The 20,391-nt window shown below is 37.3% G+C and overlaps 1 protein-coding gene across 13 annotated transcripts in view; it reads right to left on the bottom strand.

Moving 5' to 3' along the window:
• APC (APC regulator of WNT signaling pathway) overlaps nucleotides 1–20,391 on the bottom strand; it is a 149,520-nt gene that overhangs the window by 90,673 nt on the left and 38,456 nt on the right. For 2 of the 13 annotated variants that reach the window (XM_043595392.1, XM_043595426.1), the window contains exon 1: nucleotides 3,430–3,624. The exons of 10 other annotated variants lie outside the window; for them this stretch is intronic. In XM_043595392.1, the coding sequence (XP_043451327.1) occupies nucleotides 3,430–3,576 (147 nt within the window). In that variant the 5' untranslated portion in view covers nucleotides 3,577–3,624. Of the gene's footprint in view, nucleotides 1–3,429; nucleotides 3,625–20,391 lie in introns of those variants that run through there. One more of the 13 variants, XM_043595408.1, reaches the window with a different exon arrangement.

Here is a 20,391-nt window from a genome sequence, read left to right as displayed (position 1 = left end):
AAAGCAGGGACTCAGAGATTATTTGTACACCCACCTTCCCAGCAACATTATTCACAATACCTGAAGATGGAAGAAAACCGAGTCCACCCACAGATGAATGGATACACAAAATGTGGTATACATACAATATTATTCAGCCTTAAAAAGTTAGGGAGTTACGACACATGCTAACTATTTCACAAGAACTGATGCATGTTTAAGAACACATTTGAATGAGTGCGTAAAAAGGGAGTGGGTGTAGGGTGTGGGAATAAAGGGGATAAGGCTTGCCCTATATGGATTGATGATGTCACGATTTGATTTACAAAAAATAATTTTTGAGAACGTATCTTTTACATAATATGTGAGAAGCCACCTATACCAAAATAAGAGCTGGTGTACCTTTCCTTCTAGAAGCTGACCTGACAGAAATCAAGAACCACAGATTATTGACTATTAGAACTAGAAGATCTAGAAATCATTTCATCCAAACTTCTCACTTTATAGTCAAGACACTTAATATTTGAAAGTAATTTACTTTTCAGAATCATCTGTGATTCCAATCAGATTTTATAAAGCATGGTGTTTCAAATCGCAAACTACCAATTTCTCTAAATTAGACGATACTTTAGGTGATATAAACCCTTAAAGATCCTAGGAGTAGCCAAAGCAATCAGTCTTTAACTAGCAATGACATTTCACTTAGTTCTCTTTTTTGGAGGTAAGTTTCCATGTTTTATTTGATTCTCCAGTACATTTTACAGGTCTGGCATTTTAGTAGGTACTCAAATATGTAGTGAATGTACTCCCTTGAGTACTATTCATCTTCTCTATATTAAAGTGCTCTATCTCATCTTGTGGGCTAAGTAATATTCCACTCAGATTGGAAAGAAAGAAAAGAAAGGAAGGAAGGAAGGAAGGAAGGAAGGAAGGAAGGAAGGGGAGCAGGAAGGGGGAAGGTCAAAATGAAGAATAACATTTAATATAAAAAGACTGGTTAAATTATGTGTAATTAATGACACTAAAAAATAGAGAAAAATGATAGGACAAAAATCCACACAGCGTCAATAAATAGCTTTTGATTCAGTTCTCGGGCATATTTATGAATATTTAACTTTTGAATTCCTTAAAGTTCAATTTCAAAGACCACAAAAATCAACAGTTCAGTCTTATGTTAGGTATTTCACACCACAAGAGGAAAGAAATAAACTTTTCTTAATTTAGTTATTTATTTAATTCCAGAAAGTACTAAAATTTAATGTTATTCTATTTAAAAGTGTGCATATGATTGAGATGCTCTTTTTAAAAAAAAGGATGTTATGAATGTCATTATGAAAACTGCTGTCTCTCCATTTGCTTAGCTAGCAGATATTTTACAAAGCATTCTTCTATCATGGTTAGAAACTCAAAACCAAGTAAGATTTATTTTTCATTTAATGAATAATTTGTCAATGACATATTACTTTTCAAATAATTTCTATGACATACTATTCTGTATATTATGTAGTAAGAGATATTATGAAATATTTTATAGACCTATGCCCTTTATATCCTTTTACAATACATGACCTTGGATAAAGTCACAACATAGTTAAGAATACTCTTAACACTTTAAAATGAAAATAATGCTACACCGAGGTATTTAAATAGTAAAATAAGATAACCATAAACTCCCAAAGACTATGCTAACTGAGGTTCAAAGAAATGACTGGTATTAGCTAGTAAATTTCATTTGAAACTTTAATGTGACATCTTTAATTCTAGCTGCAGTTTCCATCAGATTTAAAAAAAGAGATCTTAAGGACTATTAACCCTGATATACACGATCAAATAATTCTTAAAGTAGAAATAATTGTTTAAATAAAGAACAAAATTGCTTTAATTTATCAGTGAAAACTTTACATAGTCTAATTTATTCAAGTCCAATTCCTTAATATGTTGAAAAAAATTACTAAAACAAAATTATAGGTTCTCAGAAGACTTTCTACCACATAAGCACTATTTAAGAGACACTGTCCCTGATCCTCGAGGGCTTTACAAAGCCAATGCCATCCAGTTCAGGGAGTAGGGAGGTGTGGCAGGCTGGCTGTCATAATATGCATAAAGATAAGGTATTTAAAATCATATTTAATCTGAAACCATGTTTTTAGCAAGAAAAAAATAAGTGCAATGAAAACACTCTGTATCAAGAGTATATCTTGTGAGTGTTTACTAAACAAATAAATCTAAAAGAAAAACCTTGGTGCTTTAATTTAAAATATCTGCCTTTGGAGTTTATTCAATAATATCTAAAAGTAACCAAAAGTAATATAAAATTACTTAATACAGATCTTAAATCTTAAGCCTATGAAAAATTTATCACTAATTTTTCATAAAGTAATTCACATTATAGTGATTTATTCTCGAACAACCTAGTTGATGGCATAAAGCTACACTAACAAAGGAAAAGAGCCACACTGCTTCATACATAATTTATTAACATTTCCTATAGGATTTACGTTAAAGGAAAGAATTTGAACATCTCTTCTATGATGTAGAATCAAGTGTCTGATACATCCCACTGCCAAAACATTCACAGCCTGGTATTTTTCCTACTTTAAAAAATTAAGTATTTTTTTTTCTCCTATTCAGTTTACAGTTATAAACTATGGCTTCTTGTAAAAGGAGTTCTACCACCAGCATTGCTGCAAGGTTTCTTATTCCTCTGCAGTTGTCTTTTCAGTCTAACAGAGGGAGAAGAGCACTGCTGCAGTCATCTACAAAATGCCACTACCGTTTCGACTTGTAACTAACAAAGACGCTGGTATCTTTTTGCCACCCTATTCAGAGACTACTGTTCATTTAGATGTGTTGCAAAAGCAGGCACTTTGGTGACCAAAATTTCTCCAATCAACCAAAACCATCACTCAAGCTCTGCAGTATCTGCCTCCTCCCCTTCCTCCTCTCTGAAGTAGCCCTGTCCACTAGATTCACATCAGCCATCAGCAGCAGCTTTGTATCCCCTCTTGGCTACCACTGCATATGTCCTTGTGGCCAGGGAGGAAAAAAAGCCTTTCAATGGGCTAGAGCATTTGCTCCTCGCCATGAATATGTTCCATTCTTTGTTGTCCTCTACCCGTTTCCTTAGATACTGTTATTGCACTCTGTCAACAGGCATTATAAAAACAAAACCTCCTCTAGCTTCAAAAACAGCTTTCTCACCAGACTCCCCTTAAGACTCCTACCCCTCCCCCCTTCTTCCTCTTCTGTCAAAAACCCAGGATCAGAAGCACAGGAAATCCATCTCCTGTGCTGCAGTGGGGGGAAGGGGGGAGACGCCCCTGCCTCCTGGCTTGGCATGTGGCAATAGACCCTGTGCCAAGGAGAGGCCACCGGTTTCAGACAGTGCGAGGGAAAACCGCGTCCCCCTCCCCCCGCAGCAAGCAAGGCTATCGTGGCTCCAGCACTTACCCCATTTCCGAGCCCAGCAGCACCTCCATTCCGTCTCCAGTGACACCCAGGCGGGCTGCGCCAATACAGCCACATGTCGGTCACGTGAGCCCACGCCCAGCCAATCAGCAGGTCCCCGACGGGAATGAGGAGCGCCCTGGTCCGCATCCAGAGGATTACACAGCTGCTTCACGCTCGGTTTCCAGACCCGCACTCCGCACTCCGCAGTAGGGCACCAAGCCCCGCCCCACTGCCCGGCAGCCGAGCCCTAGCCCGCACCCAGTGCTGGTGGGTGCGCCCATATCGCGCCTTTCCCCGGCAACCCACAGAAGCCAAGGAAGCTGACTAGCATAATAGGTTGGGGTGGGGGAGGTTCACAGGGCAGAAAGATGCTGGAGGTAGGTGGGTGAATAATAAATTACATCTCATTTGCTAAGATTTACATTACTTGCGGCACAGAGAAAAAAAATTCTATTAAATATATTACAATGAATCACTTCACATTACAAGTCACTTGTGATTTGTTAAAAATACAGTTACTACAAAAGCTATGATGGCAGCATAGAGTGGTTGAGATCAATCATGGAGTTATAGGGTCCGGAATGAATCTGCTCCTGCCACTCACTAGATGGGTGGACTATAGTCACTTAAAGGCTTAGTGTTTCAATTTCCCCTACAAAATGGGAGAAGTATATACATGATGCAGTATTTACAGCAGTCCCTGACACAGTTAAGTGCTGTTAGCTTCTACTAACCTGAGTGGAAATTCTATATTTCATTTAGAAAAAAAAAATTTTTTTTTACATTTTTATGTATTTTTGAGAGACAGAGCACAAGTGGGGGAGGGGCAGAGGGAGAATGAGACACAGAATCCAAAGCAGGCTCCAGGCTCTGAGCTGTCAGCACAGAGCCCAATGCAGGGCTGAACCCACAAACCTTGAGATCATGACCTGAGCCGAAGTCAGACGCTCAACCGACTGAGCCACCCAGGCGCCCCTTCTATATTTCATTTAAATCGAACCAAGTGAAGCTTAAATTACTTATTTTTAGAAGTTCAAAAGTTCGAAGGACAAATTCAAATTGCCAAGAATTTAAAGTAGATTTAAATTTTGGTTTAAATGGGGGGAGGAGACCAATTTCCATGATATATTTCAAAGGATATTTAACTTCAGATTTTTAAATGAAATGTTATTTACTATCATCTTTTCTTAGTTTTTCAAATCAACAGCATCAAAAGCAGCAAGCTATTAAACAGCATATTTGGAGCATTTCCATTTTATTAAAAATTGTATGAATTAGAAAAATAATAGATACAGCAAAATGCTCATAGACACACAACCACTGTTCACAGTGGTCATCCTTGGAAAGTGGGGTTATGGAGTTATTTCTTTTTCCTTTGTGCTTTTGAATATTTTTCTCTTTGTGTTTATCTTATAATGCCATACATGTATATACATACGTATATATACATACATATATAGCAAATATATATACACACCATATCTGTATATGCCATATATAATGCCATATATATATATGGCAAATAATACCCTCTAAATATTGTTGGATGAACACATGAACACTGACCACATATTACTAGTAATTACAAAATTATATATTAAAAGTTTAAATACATTTAGAAATAATTTCTCTTCATATTTGAAATAAAGGAAACATGTGAATCAATTTGATTCTATCTAAAATATCCCTTTCGTCAGGATGACTTAGTTTTACAAAAGGCTTTCAATCTCTTACCGAAAGTGCATGATTCACTGAACAAGACTTAATTATTTACACAGTCATTGAGTATTTGTGACAAATCCAGAATAGATAATTCCTCATAAGGCCTAAACTTCTGGAAAGAAAAAGTACCCTTCAAAACAAAGAATACATTTTAGAAGCTCCTAAAAATAACTTCTTAGTATCTTAAGAAACAATTCTATTACTCTTGACTCAGACTATGATTCAAGCTCTTATTGAGTAAATCAGTTTGTAGCCAAAACATTTGTCTAAATTTTTACTGTTATGTATTGCAGAAGTCAGAGATTCAAATCACAAAATTCTGAAGAAAGTTCTGACCATTACATGTTCAATACTCACGATAATTTAAATCTAAAAGCAAGCCAATGTAAAAACTTCACATTTTACAATGTCAGTGAAACATTAATTTGTGCTACCAGTTTGCATGTATCTCAGAATACAGCTCCTGCCATCCCTATTTAAATAAAAATGTTAGCATTTACACTACATATATATGTTTGCACTAAAAATATGTTCTGATTAAAGTGAAATACTAACAACAAATTGTATGTTAAGGCTATTAACGTGTTTGTACTCACAAAACATGCCCTTGGTTTCAAATATCTGTTCATTTATAATCAAATTTGACTGTTTTTAGTAAATGTTAGTAAATACTATAAATATGAACACATATTTCAGAAAACCTTCTGAACCTTCTGCAGCTTAAAAAAAACTAATGACTAAATACAATGAATAGGATTAAAAAAATTTTAATGTTTTTACTTATTTTTTAGACAGAGAGAGACAGAGCATGAGCAGGGGAGGGGCAGAGAGAGAGAGGGAGACACAGAATCTGAAGCAGGTTCCAGGCTCTGAGCTGTCAGCACAGAGCCTGATGTGGGGCTCAAACTCACGGACTGTGCAATCATGACCTGAGCTGAAGTTGGACGCTTAACTGACTAAGCCACCCAGGAGCCCCATGAATAGGATTTTTAATGTCTTAAATATTGCATTCCATTTTAACATAGACATGTTTGGGCTAATTTTAAGACTTGTGACTTCAGGGGCGCCTGGGTGGCGCAGTCGGTTAAGCGTCCGACTTCAGCCAGGTCACGATCTCGCGGTCCGTGAGTTCGAGCCCCGCGTCAGGCTCTGGGCTGATGGCTCGGAGCCTGGAGCCTGTTTCCGATTCTGTGTCTCCCTCTCTCTCTGCCCCTTCCCCGTTCATGCTCTGTCTCTCTCTGTCCCAAAAATAAAATAAAAACGTTGAAAAAAGAAAAAAAAAAAAAAGACTTGTGACTTCAAAAACTGATAAGAATATGGGCAACATTATTAACTAGTATAAAAGGAGTTAAAATTCGAGCTCCTTTCAGTTATCTTAATGGACTCTTATGCTTTGTTAATATTTAACTTTCTTTTTACTGGGAGACTTCTATACTTTATAGTGAAATAGATTTATGCCTATGAAGATAGCAAGTTTCTTTAAAAATAATAATTATGTATTGAAAAAGCACATGCTAGTGTAAATCTAAGTTCTCCAGATGATAAGCCATGAAATAAAGCTGATATTCATTTAGAAACCTCTGGTCTTTAGAATTATATTGGGTTATAGGAAGACAAAGTGAAAGAGAATAAAATGAGACCAATCTCATAGGCCATATTGGCTATGAAGATCACTTCTCCCATATTTTCTATATTTTTCACAGAATCTGGGAAGGAGCTGAACTGTTGCAATGGCAATGGGATTTTTAGTGATGTACAAACTAAATGGAAGATATAATCATAGTCTTCTACAAGCCAGACTTAATCTTCCTCAAGAGGCAAAAGTTTCCAAAAGAAACTGCCTAGCACCAACATTACAAGCTTAAGTAGTTTTTCTACCTCCAGTCTTTCTTCTCTTTAACTGGCAAACACCAAAACAGTTTTTTATACCCCTGCTCAAAAAATATTTCATGGCTTTCTACCGCTGACAGTGGAACTGAGTCAGTTTGGAGTTTAATCATGGAGTGCCCTGAATGGCATATCAATTCATTAGTTTTCCTACACTGATAGTCTTCTACTTGTATTAAATTTCCTATGGCTGCCATAACAAATTACCACAAAGGCCATGGCTTAAAACAACAAAATTTATTCTCTCACAGTTTTGCTGTTCAGAAGTCCGAAATGGGTCTCATTCTAAGCTAAAATCAAGGTATCTACAGGGCTGCATTCCTTTCTGGAGGCCCTAAGGGAGAATTTGTTTTCTTGTCCTTTCCAGCATCTAGAGACCAAATTCCTTGGTTCAAGGCCTCCTTCCTTCATCTTCAAAGCTAGCAACAGTGGAGTCTTCAATTTATAGCACTCTGATCTTGGTTCTGTTGTCATCATCTCTTTCTTTGGCTCTTGTTCTACTTCCCTCTTACACTTTTATTATTATTTAAAAAAAATTTTTTTTAATCTTTATTTTTGAGAGAGAAAGAGAGAGGGGGAGGGGGAGGGGGAGGGGGAGGGGGAGGGGAGGGGGAGGGGGAGAGGGAGAGGGAGGGGGAGAGGGAGAGGGAGAGGGAGAGGGAGAGGGAGAGGGAGAGGCAGAGAGAGGGAGGGAGGGAGGGAGGGGGAGAGAGAGAGAGAGAATGAACAAGCCGGGGACGAACAGAGAGAGAGGGAGACACAGAATCTGAAGCAGGCTCCAGGCTCTGAGTGGTCAGCACAGAGCCCAAACGGGGGCTCAAACTCATGAACTGCGAGACCATGACCTCAGCCAAAGATGGATGCTTCATTGACTGAGCCACCCAGGGGCCCATTCCCTCTTACACTTTTAAAGATTCATCTCAAGGACCCTTAAATAGGTCCACCTATTAAGCAATCCAGGATAATCTCCCTATTTTCAGGTTACCTCATTATCAACTATTCCATCTGCAACCTTAATTCCCCTTTGTCACATCATTATTCTGCCTATCACACTACAGCTTAACTTTATTTCAGAACCTGCATCCTAATAATAGTCCAATTAAACTATTTTATAGACCCATTTAAGGATTAAATGGGTAATTTTGGACACATTTTATAAACTACAAAATACTTTTTTAAAGTAAAGGATTACTAATTGCTCTATTGGTCCAAATCAAAGTTCATCTTCAACATACATTTCCATGAAGTAATCTACCATCCCATCTTGAATCAATTCACCTTCCTCTTCTCTCCATTGTTACTACCTCTTTTATGGCACAAACGCATTTTGTACCTTTGTGTGCACATTTCCTTTCCTATTCCTGACTATAATAATCTTAAAAAAATTTGTTTAATGTTTGTTTATTTTTGAGAGAGACAGAATGCAAGCAGGGGAGGGGCAGAGAAAGAGGGAGACACAAAATCTGAAGCAGGCTCCAGTCTCTGAACTGTCAGCACAGAGCCCGACATGAGGCCTGAACCCACGAGATGTGAGATCATGACCTGAGCCGAAGTTGGCCGCTTAACTGATTGAGCCACCCAGGCGCCCCATGACTATAATAATCTTGAGGGAAGAGCCATACTTGATTTTATCTAGCATGTTTCATGGTGTGTAGCACAATATTTTGTGCATTATAGGTACTTATTAAATATTAGTATAAGGAATGATTCAAAATTAATCTCCAGGGGTGCCTGGGTGGCTCAGTTGGTTAAGCGTCTGACTCTTGATGTTTACTCAGGTCATGATCTCATGGTTTCGTGAGTTCAAGTCCCACATCAGGCTCTGTGCTGACAGCGTGAAGCCTGCCTGGGATTCTCTCTCTTCTCTCTCCCTCTGCCCCTCCCCTACTGGTGCTGTCTCTCTCTCTCTCTCTCTCAAAATAAATAAACATTTAAAAATAAATAAATAAGATTGATCTCCAAAGGTATCCAATGCAGATGCTCTCATGGAATAAAAGTAGAACAAATACTGAATAATGAATATTATTGCAAAATAACTTTCTAAGAGGAAACAGAATGCTTTAAATAAAAACCCTGGGCCCTGTAGATGGGAAAAATGCGATGCAGCCTTGAGACCAAATTTTTAAGGTTAGGTGGCTGCACACTAAGAATCACTTTAGGAGCTTCAAGAAGTTTTCAAACACCATTAAATCAGAATCTCTAAGAATGAAGCCCAGGCATTAGTATGTGCTGCCAGGATTAAGTACGAAGCAGTTTCCTAGCTTCAGCTGCCAAAGTTCCCACTGCACTATGGGAGGGAGGCCATTTTGAAATGCCTTTTCATTTAGAGTGCTATACAGCTTGAGGCATCTGCTTAGAGAAGAAAAAACTTCTTCCTGTCAAAAAGCTCTCTAGGCCTATATTAGCAGTTAAGATGAGAAAAAATATGTAGAACCAATAAATATACAGAAAATGTTCTACTACATTAAGGAAGCAAAGAAATAAAAGCAAGAATATCATTTTCACCTATCTTATTCAATAGGTGAAACTTAAAATAATATTGTGGGTCAGTAAGGATACATGAAAATAAGCAGCAGTTTCAAAAGTCCTTAAATACTATGTTTAAAATGCTCATACTGAAGTAAGCCCAGTTAAAAGAAATTATCCTACATACAGATACATGCACAAAGAATTATATTCAAAGACACTCAGTATTGTTCACACTAGGGAAATGTTAACAAACAGCCTCAATGATTGAAACAAATGTTTGGTTCATTATACTTATGTTACAGTTAAAGAGAATTAAAATTATGTCGGACATACAAGTGCATAAAAAGGGATAAAATACTTAGGAATAAATTTAACCAAACAGATGAAAGATCTGTACACTGAAAACAATAAGATACTGATGAAAGGTATTAAAGACACAAGCAAATGCAGACACTCCATGTTTACAGAATGGAAGAATTAATATTGTTAAAATGTCCACACTACCCAAAGCAATCTACAGATTTAACACAATCCCCATCAAAATTCCAGTGGCATTTTTCAAACAAACAGAACAAATAATCCTAATATTTGAGTAAAACCACAAAAGACCCTGAGTAGTCAAAGCAATCCTGAGACAGAACAAAGCTGGAGGCACCACACTTCCTGATTTCAAACTATGTTGCAAAGCTATAATAATAACAGTTTGCTTTTGGCATAAAAAAAGACACAGGGATGCCTGGCTGGCTCAGTCAGTAGAGCATACAACTCTTGATCTCAGGGTTGTGAGTTCTAGCCCCATGTTGGATATAGAGATTACCTTAAAAAAACAAAAAACAAAACAAAACAAAGACAAAGAAAAGACACATAGATCAATGGAACAGAATAGGAAAAAATGTGTATATGGTCAGTTAATTTATAACAAAGGAGCCAAGAATATAAAATGGGAAAAGGACAGTACCTTTAACAAATGGTGCTGGCAAAACTGGACAGCCACATGCCAAAGAATGCCCTATTTTGCACCACACACAAAAATCAACTCAAAATGGATTAAAGACTTAAATTAAGACCTGAAAGCATAAAACTCCTAGAAGGAAACATATAGGAGGTAGGCTCCCTGACACCGGTCTTAGCAATGACTTTTTGGATTTGAAACCAAAAGCAAAAAGAAACAACTGGGACTACATCACACTAACAAGCTTCTGCACAGCAAAAGCAACTATCAACAAAATGAGGGGTGTCTGGGTGGCTTAGTCAGTTAAGTGTCTGACTCCGGTTCTGGTCATGATCTCACAGTTCATGAGTTTGATTCCCGCGTTGGGCTCTGTGCTGACAGTTCAGAGCCTGAAGCCTGCTTCGAATTCTGTGTCTCCCTTTCTCTGCCCCTCCCAGACTCGTGCTCTGTCTCTGTCTCTCTCAAAAATAAACATTAAGGGGAGCTTGGGTGGCTCAGTCGGTTAAGCATCCGACTTCGGCTCAGGTCATGATCTCGCGGTCCGTGAGCTCGAGCCCCACGTTGGGCTCTGTGCTGACAGCACAGAGCCTGGAGCCTGTTTCAGATTCTGTGTCTCCCTCTCTCTCTCTGACCCTCCCCCATCATGCTGTTTCTCCCTGTCTCAAAAATAAATAAATATTAAAAAAAAATTTTTTTTAATAAAAAAATAAAAATAAATAAACATTAAAAAATTTAAAAATATATATTATTCAACCATGAGAAAGAAGGAAATTTTGCCATTTGCAACAATATGGATGGACCTTGAGGGCATTATGCTAAGTGAAATAATCCAGACAGAGAAAGACAATTACTGCTTGGTATCACTTATAGGTGGAGTCTAAACAAAAAGCCAAACTCATAGAAAATAAAAAATAAAATGTCACAGAAGATAATTATGTAATATATAAACACATAATTTATACAATATTAGTGAAAGTGTAGAGTGTTGTATGTTTAAGATGATACCAACTAGCTTTTTTTTTTTTTTTAAAGAAGAATGATATATGTGCACAGATAAACCAAAATATGTCTCCTCCCTGGGTATAGGATTTTAGAAATTCTAATTTTTCTGAATTTTGTAAAATTTCCATCATGTAACACACATTTCAATATATTATCTGTAATTTCTTTTTAAAGTTAAATACTTCTAAGTTGAACACAATTTGAAATCACATTTGAAGGAGAAAGAAATTAAATTAACATTTATTACTCATCTAACCTGTGTCCAGAAGCAGATCAGATTTTGTGGGGACCAGAAGCAAATATAAATTGTGGGGGAACCCTCCTTAAGTACCAATTAATTCAAAATTGCTAGGGCTACAGCAAAAGGGCTTAGGAAGGGCCCATGCAATTAGGGCATTAACCTTCATTAGTTTCATGATAAATTTGCTTCCAAATCAATAGCAGACATTACATTAGGCAAATACATATAATGTCATCTAATCCTAATAAAACCTCTGAAGAAATTTTTTTTTAAATCACTATTCACAAACACACAGAATTGAGGCTTAAAGCAATTTAAAGACTCATCCAAGTACACACAACACTGAAGTGGCAGTCTGACTCCTAAGCCAATGTTGATCACACTGCTCACCTTTCAGGTCTCATGAACACTTCCCTACACTAAATTATATCTAAGTATGTTATCTCCCAGAGCAGCTGTACTTCTCGTTTAGAACCTCATGTTTCATAAAAAGTTACTTGTTCAATTATAATCCTGATGATTATTGCAGCACCTGGCTGTGCAGAAGGTGCTCAATAAATATTTATTATATGAATACATTTTTAATAATCAGAATAAGTGAAAATGAGAAGACTCAAAATAGTTTTGAAAATGTCTATTTGGAATCTACAATAAATCCCCTTTGCCCATATCAGTGAGTAACCACAGATTTCTCTATTAGATACCTAGGACAAAATTTCTTTAAATGCAGAAGACATTTCTGTGTTAATTTCATTAAATAAAGAGAAACATAGTTTGGAGTTGTTGTATGGGGGTATGGCAAATACAAGCAGTGCGTGGTAGTAGGCACATCAGTAAAGGCAAACAAACAAACAAACAAACAAACCAAGAGAGAAAAACTATGAAGAACTTAATCATGGTTACTCTGAGTTAATTCTGCTTCACTGTCCTTGTACCATTTAAAATATGTTAACTATGTATTAGGTTAAACATGCCCTGTTGTTACTGTAGTGAGTATGCTACATTGCATGGTAAAAAGGACTTCGCAGATATAACTGAGGTTATTAATTGGCTGATTTTAAAATTGGGAGATGTAACTGGAATTAAAATAAAAACTGAAAAAAAAAATAGGGAGATTATCCTGGGTGGGTGCAACGTAAACAAATGATCCCTCAAAAGCTTCAACGTGGTTAATGACTTCCCAAAGAAGTTAGAATAGAATTTCAAATTCCTTACCTTGGTTTATAAAACTGCATAATCTAGCTTTTGTCCTCATTCCCACTCTCCTCTTCTGCTTTGCCCTTTCGTCACTCTTTCTTATGCTTTTGTACTGCCTTTCCTTTAGCCTCAAGAACTCTGCTTCCAAATCTTCAAATGACTGCTCCATTGTTATCATTCAGATCTTGGCATAAATGTCACATCTTCAAAGAGACCTTCCATGGTTACCTTATCAACATTGGTACTGTCCTTAAACTTTCTACCACATAATCCTGTTTTGTCCTCAAATCATTTTAAGATCTGAAAGGCTCTATCTATGTACCTATTTATCTATTTATTTTTGTCTCCCACATTGTTTACTAAAGTAGAATATAAATTCCGTGAGGACAGGAACCTAGATTCTTGTGCACTGCTGTTTCCTTCACACCTGGAACAGTGCTTCGTGCACAGTATGCATCAATACATACTCCTGAAAGTATGAATGTAGATGATATAAAAATGAATTAGGCATTAATTTAGAATGAAGTAGGGGATCTAAAATATTTACAACAAAAGTTTTAATACAAGGCAACATCTGTATCAAAGGATGAGAGATTAGATGATTGCTGGCTAGATGATCAAGAAAAATTTCAGACAGAAAATAGCAACAGAACTAGCCTTGAAAGGTATTTAGGAATTTTTCAAGACAAAGATTTTGATTTTGTCTGTTAGGTTAAAGAATTTAGACTTCATCTTTTTTTTTTTTTTAAAACGTTTATTTATTTTTGGGACAGAGAGAGACAGAGCATGAATGGGGGAGGGGCAGAGAGAGAGGGAGACACAGAATCGGAAACAGGCTCCAGCCTCTGAGCCATCAGCCCAGAGCCTAACGCGGGGCTCGAACTCCCGGACCGCGAGATCGTGACCTGGCTGAAGTCGGACGCTTAACCGACTGCGCCACCCAGGCGCCCCTAGACTTCATCTTATAGGTAAATGAAAATAAAGATGTTTCAAATAAGTTAGGATACATGATTAGAGACAAGATTCACAGAAGTTAATAGGACTAGCTTCTAGTTCCTACTCAAGAGGGGAGATAATCAGAAATTATATGCATGTTACTATTAGTTTATAGTTAAATGTAATGACCAAAGACTTTTTCAATTGGAAAATATAATGGCAGGGAAAAATATTAAATTTTATATTCTGCAAGAAACCTAACTTTGCTTTATTTGGTGTTATTTTAGCAATTTTGACAACACAGTTATTTATTAATTTTATGTTGTTAATAAAACAACAACAAAAAACCCCACAAGGTCACCTTTGGCAACCATTTTATCCAACTAACAAAATATTCAAATATTTGCATGTAAGTAGGGGATATTTTGTTTTCTAAATTCTTAACATGTCCTAATCTGGTAAAGTGTCAGAATCAGGACATCCAATGTTTTAAACTATCTCCTTGGGGGAAAAAAATCCTGATCAATTTTTTAAAATGAAATGTTTAAAACAAGACTTTATGCTTGCCTTTTAAAAAAAAAAATTGTCTTGCTTAATGTTAACTTTGCTCTTCACTGAAAACCAGAAATAGCTATAAGATTGCTCCCTAAAATACAATTTACAATACAGACTTATAAACCCTATTCATTTTAACACTAACAGCTCAGGGACATAAGTCACCAAAACAGTACCAAGTGTTTATGGTATCACTGTGAACACAAGAAAAAGAAGCATGCAGAGTGAGTTTTTGAAAACAGTCTTTCTCTAAGAAAAACATAATTAAAAATTAAAATCACATTAACATTTAAATTATCATAGGGGTGCCTGGGTGGCTCAGTGGGTTAAACATCTGACTTTGGCTCAGGTCATGATCTCGTGGTTCATGAGTTCGAGCCCCATATTGGGCTCTGTGCTGACAGGTCATAGCCTGGGCCTGCTTTGGATTCTGTGTCTCCTTCTCTTTCTGTCCCTCCCCCACTCGCATTCGCTCTCTCTCTCTCTCTCTCTCTCAAAAAGAAACATTAAAAAAAATTTTTTTAATTAGCATAAACTACCTAGATTACCTGAGGAATCCTTTATCAACTTATATACATCGGCCTTTGAAATACATTAAGGATCAATAAGGAAAACCCCAATTTTAATTGAGGTTAAAAACAAAATTTGGTGTACATAAGAAAATAAATTATAGCCTCATAATGGCACTTACTTTATTTATTAGAACCTTAAACCAAATCTTTGAGTCAAGACTTTTATTCTCATTCCAATATCCCCAAATCCTTTACCTTAGATGAGGAAATAATCACTTTTTCAACACCCTATATACCAATTGCATTTGATATTGCCTAATGCTGTATCATTTGCTTCCTTTTTGAAAGTGTTCCCTTCTTCTTGCTTTATGCTAAATTTTAAACATAGAAGGCAAAGTATAAACTAAAATTATTTCACTTCTAGGTACTTAAGGATAAATGTTTGCTAAATAATCCAAACTTATTATTAAGTAAAATGAAAAAAGAAAATCTACCTAGCATTACTGGACTGTGTCAATCAAATCAGAAACCTCTGGTCACTTGGACTATCTCCAGTAGTACCATATAGAGTCACTTTAAGATTTAGGATAATGAGTCACCTAATAAAAGAATTCAAAATGAATACTTAATATTATACTCTAAGAGGAAGAGGGAAATGAAAATGAAGGCAAATGAATAAATGTAATTCCCTCCTTCAATATAGATTAGTGTTTTTAAAACTGAACTTCACATTTACTTTGTAATGTCTTTTTAAACTTTCTTTAAAAAAATTTTTTTTGACAATTATTCATTTTTGAGAGACAGAGAGAAACAGAGCGTGAGTGGGGGAGAGGCAGAGAGAGGGAGACACAGAATCCAAAACAGGTTCCAGGCTCTGAGCTATCAGCACAGAGCCCAAGGCAGGGCTCGAACCCACAAACTGTGAAATCAAGACCTGAGCCGAAGTTGGACACTTAACCGAATGAGCCACTCAGGCACTCCTTTTTAAACTTTCATTGTCAAGTCCTCCAAGAATGAGTAGAATTACTTGAAGTGTCACATTGCTGTTATAGAAGCACAAAGTAAGATTTCTTAAGAATTGGACAAAAATTCATTTCACATTCTAATACCTTTCTCAGTAGACACCAACAATTAATCAATAAGCATCATGGTCCCAAAGCAGTCTATAACTAATACAATATGGAAAAGGCATTTTCTTAATCTTTTCACAAAGAAGGTCCAAAATTTAATTCAAACAAATAGTTATATCTGCTCAATAAAACGCTTGAGACTTTCACAGAGAAGAGATCTTTGTGATATTTATTGTTTTACAAAAGAAAACACAAAGTTCTTTACAAAAAAGAAAAAAGTCTCTAATGAAGTGATAAGACAACTTGACTGGATTTATCAACCATTTATTTTACACAAAAAGTCTATATAAAATATTATCTGTCGAGAAGCTTGGAGGGTTGACTCCCACCCTCTTCCCATGGTCCCTGACCACTTGCTTTGAAATAGTTTGTCTAACACTCCTATAATATTAAGAATGCTATGCTGCTTGAAAGGTTTAAAAAATAAAACAAACTTAACAGTGGTTTCCTCTGGAGAGTAGAATTGAGTGGTGCTTTAATTTTTACTGCTTAAAAAAAATTTTTTTTTAAAGTAAGCTCTACACTCAATGTGGAGCTTGAACTCACAATCCTAAAATCAAGAGTTGTATGTTCTATCAACTGAGCCATCCTGACACCACCTTTACTTCTTAAATTTTTAACAGTGACCTGTATTACTTTTATATTAACAACAACAAAAATAGCACTAAGCTATACTTAACAAAAAAATAATCCTTAATTGCTGGCTTCTACAAACACCCTTCAAGATCAGTATTTTTTACCTTTCATAGAGTTCAATTGGTGACAAAATAAAAGTTCAAGCTCATTAGCAATACATGTAAGGTCCTTTATGATCTGAGCCCTTCATACCTCTAGGCTATGCAACTACTCCAGCTACATTCCAACTGTGATTCCTGTGCACTTAACCACCAAGTCATACTATTTTGTCTCTTGGAAGGTTCGCACCCCCTACTTTTTCACCTACCTAATGCTGACCCATTTTTAGGACTCAGTTTAGATGGCATCTCCCAAAAGCCTTCTCTAACTTCTCTCGCCAGAGTCAGATCCCCTCTCCCTCAGTATGCTTCCCCAAGTCCCTGAATTTACCAACTACTTCTTTAACCATTCACTTGGGATTATTTACTTACTGATCTTTCTGACTCAACTCTTTCAGAACAAGACTCTCATCTTGTATTTCAACATTGTATTCTCAAGAGCTAGCAGCCTAGTCAAAAGTAGTTGCTTGAATGCTTGGAATATGAATGAACTACCTCTTATACATCAAGATACAATTCTGTGAAGCTGTCTTTATTCCAAGTAGTCAGATTCTCTTACCTCTATGCTCCTGTAGTAAGTACTTAAATCATTTACCAACTGAAATTACACCTATTTCCCCCATTAGCTTCTTCTTTTTTTTAATGTTTGCTTTTTAAAAAAAAATTTTTTTTAACCTTTGTTTTTTTTTTAAACTTTTTTTTTTTCAAAGTTTTTATTTATTTTTGGGACAGAGAGAGACAGAGCATGAACGGGGGAGGGGCAGAGAGAGAGGGAGACACAGAATCGGAAACAGGCTCCAGGCTCTGAGCCATCGGCCCAGAGCCTGATGCGGGGCTCGAACTCACGGACCGTGAGATCGTGACCTGGCTGAAGTCGGACGCTTAACCGACTGCGCCACCCAAGCGCCCCAACCTTTATTTGTTTTTGAGACAGAGAGAGACAGAGCATGAACGGGGGAGGGTCATAGAGAGGGAGACACAGAATCTGAAGCCCGACGCAGGGCTCGAACTCACGGACCCCGAGATCATGACCTGAGTCGAAGTCGGACGCTTAACGGACTAAGCCACCCAGGTGCCCCAATGTTTGCTTATTTTTGAGAGAGATAAAGAGACAGAGTGAGAGCAGGGAAGGGGCACAGAGAGAGAGAGAGAGAGAGAGAGAGAGAGAGAGAGATACAGAATCTGAAGCAGGCTCCAGGCTCTGAGCTGTCAGCACAGAGCCCGACACAGGGCTCAAACTCACAAACTGGAGATCATGATCTGAGCTGAAGTCAGACACTGAACCAACTGAGCCACCCGGCCACCCACCCCCATTAGCTTCTGAACAAGGACCTCTGCCTTAATTTTCCTAACTATACAATCCCTGTCGCAGGTATCTAGTAGAAATTAAATTGTGTTGAGTAAATGAAACAAATATTCCTTAAAAAGTACAAGTGAAAAAGGAACAAGGATAGGATAGCCTGCTCATTTCTTATTTATTTCTCTATATTTACAATGTAATATATCATAAAGTTCAAAAAACATTTTGTGCTTGTTTAGGATTAGGCACAGGCAGCCATTAAAAGAATGAACTATCCCCCAGACAGCTCCTTATCCTCTGACTTTCTAAAACTCTGCTCTCTTTTTCATCTAAATTATATTCTCATTTTAAACAATTACTCCCTTGACCCAATCAAAAGTGTATTTAATAAAACAGCAGAGAAATGTATGTAACACATATAATCAAACAATATCTTTTTTTTTAATGTTATTTTTTGGGAGAGTGCAAGCAGGGGAAGGGCAGAGAGAGGGGGACAGAGGATCTGAAGCAGGCTCTGTGCTGACAGGTTGACAGCAGTGAGCCCAATGTGGGGCTCTAACTCACGAACAGCAAGATCATGCCTGGGCCAAAGTCAGACACTCAACCCACTGAGCCCCCAGGTGCCCCAATCAAACAGAATATTTTAATACTACGGTATTAAAAATATGAAACTAATAAAACAATAAGTTAATCAAATACCTCCCCACCTTCAAGCTTTTCAATGATCATCCTCACCTATTTATCTTAGTTTAAATCTGATGACACCACTTTCTTTGCTACTTTCTCAAGGGAAGTCTCCTTTCCTCTCACATCCCCTTAGGCAGGGGTCGGTGTGGAGGTGGTGATGGTCAGATAATGGAGCTGGCTGGTTTCACTTTAAATGTACAACTATAAACACACACATATTCAACACTGCCTGGCAGCACTACTGTGTTTCCTAGGAAGCCTGCATTCCCAGTCTCTGAGTTAACTTCTTGGTACCTTTTTTCTCTTCTAAAACCTACAACCCACCTATTTTCCTACCTATGCCACTTTCAGGTGAAGACCTACTTCACTCCATTGGAGAGAAATTCTCTCATATCTCCCTGTCATGCTCACACTGCTTCCCTATTAAAATGCATAAAGCACTCCTGTTCCTATCAAAGACCAATATCCCCTTTCTTGGACAATGGATTCCAACTACTCTTGGCTATCCAAGAAGTCATCTTTGAGCAGTCCCTCTCTCATGCATTGCCAATTTCTCCTTTGTACTTGATCATTCTCATGAACACACAAACAGGCTCTAGTATCACTCATCTTTACAAATCCCTTTCTTGACCTTAGTGTCCCCCACCATACATACACAAGATATGACTCCTTTTCTCTGTTCTACTCACACCAAAATTTCTTGATTTAGTGGCCATCATTTCCTGTCTCTATTTTCTCACCTCTGATTCACTCTTTTTAAAAAATTTATATCCAAGTTAGTTAGCATATAGTGCAACAACGATTTCAGGAGTAGATTCCTTAATGCTCCTTACCCATTTAGCACCCCCCCCCCCACAACCCCTCCAGTAACCCTCTGTTTGATCTCTATATTTAAGTCTCTTATATTTAGTCCCCCTCCCAGTTTTTACAGTATTTTTGCTTCCCTTCCTGTATGTTCATTTGTTTTCTATCTTAAAGTCCTCATATGAGTGAAGTCATATGATATTTGTCTTTCTCTAATTTCACTTAGAATATCCTCTAGTTCCATCCATGTAGTTGCAAATGGCAAGATTTCATTCTTTTTGATTGCTGAGTAATACTCCATCATCTTTATCAATTCATCCATCGATGGACATTTGGGATCTTTCCATACTTTGGCTATTGTTGATAGCACTGCTATAAACATTGGGGTGCATGTGCCCCTTCAAAACAGCATACCTGTATCCCTTGGATAAATACCTAGTAGTGCAATTGCTGGGTCGTAGGGTAGTTCTATTTTTAATTTTTTGAGGAACCTCTAAACTGTTTTTCCAGAGTGGCTGCATCAGCTTGCACTCCCACCAGCAATGCAAAAGAGATCCTCTTTCTCCACATCCTTGCCAACATCTGTTGTTGCCTGAGTTGTTAATGTTAGCCATTGTGACAGGTGTGAGGTGGTATCTCATGTGGTTTTGATTTGTATTTCCCTGATGATGAGTGAACTTGAGCATCTTTTCATGTGTCGGTTGGCCATCTGTATGTCTTCTTTGGAGAAGTTTGTATTCATGTCTTTTGCCCATTTCTTCACTGGATTATTTGTTTTTTGGGTGTTGAGTCTGAGCAGTTCTTTATAGATTGTGGATACTAACCCTTTATCTG

The sequence above is a fragment of the Prionailurus bengalensis genome, chromosome A1, assembly GCF_016509475.1.
Source record: "Prionailurus bengalensis isolate Pbe53 chromosome A1, Fcat_Pben_1.1_paternal_pri, whole genome shotgun sequence".
Lineage (NCBI taxonomy): Eukaryota > Metazoa > Chordata > Mammalia > Carnivora > Felidae > Prionailurus > Prionailurus bengalensis.
Note: the sequence above shows the minus strand (reverse complement) of the source record. Positions and strands in the feature narration are given on the sequence as shown.